The 8,320-nt window shown below is 47.6% G+C and overlaps 1 protein-coding gene and 1 non-coding gene across 2 annotated transcripts in view; one reads left to right on the top strand and one right to left on the bottom strand.

Annotated features, from left to right (window-relative positions):
* Nucleotides 1-5,936, bottom strand: part of TBPL2 (TATA-box binding protein like 2) — a 9,302-nt gene extending 3,366 nt beyond the window's left edge. Inside the window, exons 1-5 of the mRNA XM_005417960.1 lie at nt 5,886-5,936; nt 2,404-2,783; nt 1,573-1,660; nt 1,241-1,332; nt 1-175 (exon numbers count right to left, since the gene is read on the bottom strand). The exon at nt 1-175 is cut by the window's left edge and continues 14 nt beyond it. Coding sequence (XP_005418017.1) covers nt 1-175; nt 1,241-1,332; nt 1,573-1,660; nt 2,404-2,783; nt 5,886-5,936 — 786 coding nt within the window. The remainder of the gene's footprint in view (nt 176-1,240; nt 1,333-1,572; nt 1,661-2,403; nt 2,784-5,885) is intronic.
* TRNAG-UCC lies at nt 5,722-5,793 on the top strand. The gene has a single exon. It is a non-coding gene; the product is annotated as a tRNA-Gly (tRNA).
* Nucleotides 5,937-8,320: the final 2,384 nt, after the last annotated feature.

The following is an 8,320-nucleotide window of genomic DNA, read 5'->3' as shown; positions in this document are numbered from 1 at the left end:
CTCCTCCCGGCTGAACTGCTGGTGGGTGAGAACCAGGCTCTCCAGGCGGATGGGAAACCTCACATCACAGCTCCCCACCATATTCTGGATCTTGAAGTCCAAGAACTTGGCAGGGAAGCCGAGCTTCTGCACCACCCGTGCGTATTTCCTGGCTGCCAGCCTCGACTGCTCTTCACTGAGGGAAGAAACCTTGATTGTAATCTCCAAACAGCCCTCAAATCACAGAATCCCACAATGGCTGGGGCTGGAAGAGACCTTAAAGCCCATCTTGTTCCACCCCCTGCCATGGGGAGGGACACCTTCCACTATTCCAGGGTGCTCCAAGCCCTGTCCAACCTGGTCTGGAACACTTCCAGGGATGGGCTGGATCAGCTTTTCACTGAAGGAAGAGCCAAGGGGGAAAAAACAACTTTTATTTGTGCTTTCCTCTGCTCCTGAGGTGGAATTCAGTTTATAGCCACCACTGTGCTAATCTGCACTCCAGAAAAAGAGATCCTGCCACTCAAAATAGCAAGGCTCCATCCCCAGAACTGCTGCAGAGAGCTAAAAGGAATAAGGCACTTGTTCATTCACCTTCCTGTGGTCTGGTTGAACCCACTGGAGATGTTTCATCACTCAGCACTTCCCCTTTTGAGAGGTTTCTCAGTTCCTCAAAACAGCTCAGTGCTGATCCAGGAGTTAGACTGCAGGCACCAGTACAGTCACCTACCTGGGGTGGTGGTAGGGGCTGGGTCTCTTAAACATGAGTTAATTAATTCTAATTGACTGTTCAGGCATATAAAAACCAAGGCAGTCTCTGCTGAACTTCAGGGGAAAAAAGCTTCAGAGTACAGAAATAAATTTTTGCTTTCCCCAATTCCCATTTCCTCTAGAGGCAGATGTGTTGACTGGTGAACACAGACACTGAAGAGGGACTTGACAGACACAAGTTATGTCCTAAACACTTTAAAAATCGGTGAGAAATGCAAATAGTCCCTTAACAATTTCTGGGAATTTCAGCAGCTTTTCTACTGATGTCTGCTCAGCTCACTCTAAATTCAGGGACAGAAGTACACAGTTCAGAAATTGCTAAGGTGCCATCATGAAGAAAGCAAGATTTTCAATATCAGTGCTTCACTTTTCTTGCAATTAGTCCTTTGCTAGATGTTTTAAGCAAGACTTTTCAGACATTCTTCATCAGAATATGTGCATAACTGCAAGACCCAGACCTTTAGAGGGAAGGGGACAATCAGGAAAATACCTTTTTGCTCCTGTGCAGACCATTTTTCCTGAACTGAAGATGAGGGCTGTTGTTCGTGGTTGCCTGATTCTCATGATCACAGCAGCAAACCTCTACAAATTCAAAGGAAAACCTGACAGGAATTAAACTGTATTTCTGTTCAGTCTTACAAAAATTAACACTTTCCAAGCTTGTCACAACACATATTTGCTTTTTAAGTGTTTCTTTCCCACCCTGAAGTTATTTCCCACCCAGCTAGGAGCAGGAGAGTTAAGAGCACAGTCACAGGAGCATTGGGATACATCAGCACTGGGAAAGGGAAGTGAGGGTAAAGCTTTGAGTCCAAGATTTACCTTTGGGTTATACTCTGCATTTCTGGCATGCAGAGCTATGTTCTTCAGATCCAGTTTACAAGCCAAGTTTACAGTTGACACGATATTCCTGTGGTATGAGGGAAGAATTCTCTCATTGCAAAATCCAGCCACTGCAGAGCCACCCCCCAGGAGTACAGTCACATTCCAATTAATAATTGCCATCAACTGATTTCCTGCCTGTCTCTTCCCCACTCAAGCATTGAGCTACTTCTGGCAAAACTTAAGTAACTCAATCCAAAACTGCACTTTGAGATAGAACAAAGTGTGAAATTATTAGTCTCTGAATTATAAGTTTGTGTGTCTTCCAAAAATTGCATCACTGAAGCCTTTCACAGCTCGGGATTGAACCATTACTGACTATTTAGAGTTACTACAGCACCTAAGGTAGGCAGGGGTGGGTTCTTTTCTACAGGTATAAAGCATTCCAGATTTGCTCTATCCTAGACAGGACAGCATCCTTAATGAGGCCAGAGGTTCTCACACTCAGTTTTGTTTTTCCTTTTGAAAAAGCAGAGTGACATCTTTAAACCCCTGGAGTCTGCTGTCATCCTTCACATTCTGTTTCCTGGAGGAAATCCTCCTTCTCAAGAATCTTCATATTTTTACCCAATATTGTCAGTTCATTTTCTCCACCTCTCCCCTTCAAGAAGAAAACTACTCCTACAAAAAACTACTCTTGTAATTTTTTCAGTTATTTAAGACCAAGCCATGGATGCTGCGTTCTCCAAGTGAAAAGTCAGAGCAACACCTTGCTGTTTAAGCCAAACTCGGACTATGGTGTGTGTGCTACATAAATAACACATAACTTACTGCAGCTGGGGGACTATTCCAGAACTTTCTGAGGCAGATGTCTCCGGGGTGATCGGAGTCATCGGAGGACACATGGCAGGAGCTTCAGGAGATGGCTGAGCTGCACCTGGATGTGACAAGCTGCTCTCATCCATGAAAACACCACTGTCCTCCTTACTTGAGAGTGACCCCTCAAGCTCTTTTTGGGTTTCCTGACCATCCTCAGAGAGGTTTTCTTCTTTGTTATCTTGGGTGACATCTGGGAGAAAGCTGAGGTCCACAGAGGAGAAGTCTGTGTGGAGCTCCTTGGACTGACTTAACTGGGAAGATGCTTGAATTGGAAGTTCTAAATCATAAGGGCTCATAGGAGTGAACAGATGAGGACTAGTGGAGAAGTCATCCTTGAATTAAGAAAAAGTGCCATTAAGGAGTCTTGTATTAAAACAGTTACTGTAACAGGGAGAGTAAATTAAGATTAATCGTCAATGAGGAAGTTTCAATCATTTTCCCCAATATATATTTTAGCAAAGACTAGTTTTAAAATTGAAAGTGTGTCCTTTGCTTGTCTGTGAGTGTATAAAAATCCAGGTAGCTTGTATAATGCATTTTCACCACAGTCCATGGGCACTCTAGAGAATTCCTGAATAGCACAAATTGAGAAATGCAGGTACAACTGTGGCACTTCACCCTTCACAGCCACTGTCACATTATCACACTCATGAGTTCTTCCAAGGAAGACAGACAGCATTTTCTGACTGTCTTGATCTCCCATTCTGTATATTATTCCATTTCCTCTCTCGGCTAGCAGGGGACAGTGTCAGCTTTGCTTTGTGCAACAGAGGGCAGCAGCTCACAGAACCAGCAGCAATTAATTCCTCAGCTCCTGGAGGCCACCAGCCTGAGTGAAGCTAGAGATGAGAAGATGGGACTAAAAAAAGCCTCACCACAGTCAGCAGAACCAAGCACACAACACACCTGCAAGTAAGCTCTGTCATGCTGATGTCCTCCCTCATCAACTATTTTTTATTATTAAAAGCTGTTTAAAAAGCATCATCATGTCAATGAGACAAGAGTTTTATGACAGGATTTATTCCCTCTCCTTTGGTGCACAAGCTTCTTTCTGAAGGTGGTTTCTGCCAACATCCACAGCAGGTGACAGCTTGGACTAAAGAATCCATACAAGAGGTTTTGTGTTTAATCAGGCATTTTGAGGTTCAAGAGCCAGAAGGACTTGAAAAGTCCAAGCACAAATCAGAACAGGGAGTGGTGCATGAGACTGAGGCCCTGGAGTTGGCAGCAAGTGCCTGACCTCCAGCAGGAGCAGGATTTCCAGATCAATGCTTCCCAGCCCTGAGCTAGTGCTGCTCTCTTGTAGGCAGCTCACTTGGCAACCCAGCCATGCACATGGGGACATCTCTGCTCCTACTTTGCAGCATATCTGCCTGCAGACACTTGGAGAACTCTGACAAAGTGACAAATCCTCCCAGAGAACCCTCACTAGCCTGAATACAGATGCAATCAGGAAAGCATTGCCAACACCCACGATTAAAACTGCTTCTAAAACTGACCTCTAAATGCAGAGCCCCACAGAAGATCTGGTGGGGGAGGGATAAATCTATGTACTCCTTTACCCTTCAGAAAAAAGGGTAAAATACGTAATTAATAGTTACAAATAAAATCTTATGGAATCACAAAAATACATCTATTTTAACTAGATCTTTTTCAAGGCAGCAGCAAGGGAAGGAAGTCACAGTCTCAGCAAGAATTCCAGTGGACTAAGGATTAGCTGTGCAGGAGCTCATTAGGAAGGTTTTGTAGGAACCACAATGTAGAGAAAATGATACAAAAAGCTCCCTGTGAGACTACTGACATCATACTAATGGGCATCAAGGAATGAACATAACAGTAAAAAAAAAACCCCACAAACAAACAACCAAAGCCAGTTTGTGACATATCTTAAAGAAGCTGATGAAGAAATGAGTGGTACATGAGGCTGGAAGTGTCACACAGCTGTGAAGTTTTCAAAAAGTAGAGTAAATTGCATAGAGCAGGTAGAAACAGAAAGCAAATTTTCCTTTCTGATCAGGTTTGCACCTAAGAGGTCTGAGGAAAAGCCCTGACAGGGTTAAGTGCTGGGGAATATTTCCTTCTTGTCAGACAGATGCTCAGAGGCTGCAAAAGGGGCACAAGACCATGTTTGCATTGGGCTGGCTGCCAAGGGTTATTGCTATAGACTCTGGGTTAATTAACTTCACCAAGGCCCCACCAACTGCATAGCTTTGGCCATCTCCCAGCAGCTCCAGGGAGGAGATTTCACTCACAGATCCTTCTGAGATCCCTCAGTTTGGGGCAGTTTGAGGGGAAACAGCCTTTTTCACTGCCACTGCAAAAATCCCTGCAACTCAGGTAGACACAAATCAAACCCAGCTGCCTTAAGCAACAGACTTGGATTATTTTTTTCCCCTCCCTGCAGTGATATCACACATCTGCTATTATCAAGGATACCAGCAAATGTGAAATATAAAAAGCTCACTATCACTTCTAAAAGCTGTATTATACATTACCACGTCATATACTTTGTGAAGGCACATTCAGAGGGCTTTACCCACTGCCATAGGATGGTCTCTGTATTTAAACAGCTCGTGTTAAGCCTGTTTTCTGAGCTGAAAAGTAGTTTACAACAGGATGAGAAGAAGTTTTGTTCCCTGAGTAAGGAGGATGCTCAGCTGTGGAATCCAGCCCTCTCCCAGTTGTTCCTACAACCACCTGAGATCAGGATGAGCCTAACTAAACCAACTGAACACTTGGCTTTTGCTTTGAATTACACTGTTTAACAACAGCTTTTCCTGTTGGAAATTAGGAATTTAAGCATTTGCACAAGGCTCCTTAAACAAAACAACATTTTTATTCAAGTGTTTCTTTGGAATGCTTCCTCAACCCTCTGAAGAGCACATCTTACTGGGTTGGCTGGGGGAGCAGAAAAGGGAATGATGAGACTTAACACGTTGTTTACAGTGGGTAGAGTACGACCATTCCGAACACCGAAATAAGGAATATTTGCAGACATTTACTAACGAGGAGACGGGAGCCTGCTGCCCTCTCGGTGCGCACCCGCACCAGCGCCCGGGCTGACCCTCGCGGGCAGCAGCACCCCTCCAAGCAGGGAGTGCAAGCGAGCTCCCGCTCCAGAGAGCTCCTCCATGCTCCCGGCAGCTCCGGGACAGCAGGAACCCCTCGCGACAGGGAGGAACCCCCCGGGACTGTGGAATTTCGGGCTCACCCGGCAGGAGTGCGATAACGATGCAGTTCTCCTGCAGCTGCGGCCCTGCTCTCAGCGCAGCGTTGGTGGTATAGTGGTGAGCATAGCTGCCTTCCAAGCAGTTGACCCGGGTTCGATTCCCGGCCAACGCAGCTACTTTTTGCTTAGCATAATTTTCTTTTTTGCTTAGCGTAATTTTCTTTTTTTCCCCCCTCCTCGCTTGATTTTTTCCTTCCTCCCTTACCTGCTCGCTGCAGCTCTCCAGGTACCGCTCCAGCGGCGACACGCCCTCCATGGGTGCAGCAACTGACACAAAGCCCCCAGCCCTGCTCCTGCCCTGCTTTTAACCCCCAGGGAACAGCACCTGTGGCTTGTCAGGGAGCAGAGCCCATCCCAGCTGGGAGCTTTACCCTCATCAAGCAGCCTTGGAGCCTCTGCTCTGCCTGCACGGCTGTCTGAGAGGGTTTGCCCCATCCTGCAGGATTAGAGAAACCAGGGTGCTCTTCTCGTGTGCTTTACAGGAGCTTAAAAACACAACTTGTGCCTCTGAGCCTGCTTTCCTCTGCAGGGTTGAAGAGAAATGAGTTGGACCTTGTAGTTAGTAGTACTAAATGTAGTTTAGACCTTCCCAGGTGATGCTTTTTAGCAAGTGTCATGTGCCCCTTAATTTCTCCCACGTGCCTCATCAAGTGCAATGAGGCACATCTGGTCCTTCGAGAGGAGCCCCCCGCCCCCAGCCAAAAGTGTAACCTTCAAACTGAAGGCATTGGGATGAATTGGTTCAATCTCAGTTGGGCTAACACTGCTTAGGGGGGAAAGGGAGAAGCCTTTACTCTTTACATTCACTGTCCTCCCCGTGCAGGCATTTCCCCTCTGGAGTGTACTTCTGCCTTCTGTGAGTGATGATTTAGGGCCATTCCCTTTTCCCATGTCCTGGTGTGAGGCAGCACATTCCTAGGAAGGAGCTCATGGCTGCTGGATGCTGTGGGGGTCTCACACTGCTGACACAGTTTGGCTTGGCTGCCACTCGAGTTGATACCAGCAGCTGCTGTCTGACTTGTTCCTTCTCTCCTGTCCTGCTGCTGTGTGGTGATGGATGGATGGATGGATGGATGGATGGATGGATGGATGGATGGATGGATGGATGGATGGATGGATGGATGGATGGATGGATGGATGGATGGATTTCTGTGGAGGCACGTCCCTGTGCCTGCCTGGGCTGGTGGATGTTGTGATCACTGCACCTGCTGCTCTGCCAGACAGGACTTTGCTGTGAGATTTGCTTACAAACAGCAAGCTGAGCTGAAGAAACCCTTTGGAAGAAGATGTCAAAGCTCAGACATGCAGCAGGTCCTTGGGAGGTGCTGCCAGGCTCTTCTCACTGCTCCAGAGGTGCAAAGGCTTAGATTAATGCCCTTTATCCAAGGAGCAGAGCATACCTGAGCATCCTTCCCTCCTCAGGCAGCCTGCTGGGCTTGTTTGTGGTATTTCTGGGACTCACCTTACACGTGAGTAATAAAAGGTGCCAAATCCTCCCAGCTCCAGAAAAATCCAGCCTCAAGCAGGTTGGTTTACATCACACAGCCTGTCCTGGAGGCAAATCAGGCAGCAAAGCAAGGAGAGCACTCAGAGAAGTTGTACTTTGAATTAGGGAGGCTGGTGGAGATAGCTCAGGTCAGCTCAGGATGGTTAAATCTGAAACGTCCCATTTAGGGCTGGCAGGTGATTGGGGTGCTTGCAGACAGCTCCATGGTCTCAGCTGCCTTTGTGGGCACCACAGGATGGGGCACTGAGGGCTGTGGTGAGGTGAGGGGCTCTGCAGTGCCAGCCCAGCCCTCCCAGCTGCTCCCTGGCAGCCCTGTGGGCCTGCCCTGCCCACAGAAATCACTGAACTGAGCACAGGGATTGTGCTGAGTGTTGCCCTTGCAGTGACATCTCAGGGGGCCAGGAGGTTGGTGCTCCCCCGGTGTGTGACACTATTGCTGTGCTCCAGTTGGGAAGCTGGAGGTGCTCCTGGTGTGGCCCTGCCTGTAGCATTGCAGCTTTAGCGCTGTGAATTTCCTCAGCTAATTCATCCTTCATTGCAGAACCCCCCGGAGAGGAGATGTGCTCATCCTGGAGCCCCTGGGAATTGATTGGTCTGCATTTTGTGAACCTGAGATACAGAAGGTCAAATTATGGTGTTCAACATCAGAGAGGATCAGAAAACACAAATCTCTTGATACTGGTGTCGTTTCTTGCCTTGAATAAGGACAAATGGCAGGGGCACAAGGAAGTGCTGTGATTTTGGGTGAGTCACAGAGTTTGGTGTCTCAGGTTAAAGGGGTGAAAGATTCTTTACCCCTTTGAGGAAGGGAAGGTGTTTAGTAAGCTGAGAGAGCCTCTGAGGATCCAAGAGTCACACTGTGTGTGCAATTCAAGCTTCCAGGGTTGCTTTGCTGTAGGGAAGGGTCTTCTGGCCATTGCCCAGAGGAGGGCAGGTATGGCTGTGCCTCAGGAGGGCTCTGTGCTCATGTCCTCTTCCAGGGAGGCTCCATGAGGGAGTGTGCAGTGCTGGGAGCCCCAGGGAGTGAGGGCCCAGGCGGTGGGAGGTCCAGAGAGCAACATTCCAGCGAGCTGAACCCCTGGGCTGCTCCCGACTTCTGTGTGTCTCCTTCTTAGTCAGCAGAGGCATCATTC

This window comes from Geospiza fortis, unplaced genomic scaffold (genome assembly GCF_000277835.1).
Source record: "Geospiza fortis unplaced genomic scaffold, GeoFor_1.0 scaffold23, whole genome shotgun sequence".
Lineage (NCBI taxonomy): Eukaryota > Metazoa > Chordata > Aves > Passeriformes > Thraupidae > Geospiza > Geospiza fortis.
Note: the sequence above shows the minus strand (reverse complement) of the source record. Positions and strands in the feature narration are given on the sequence as shown.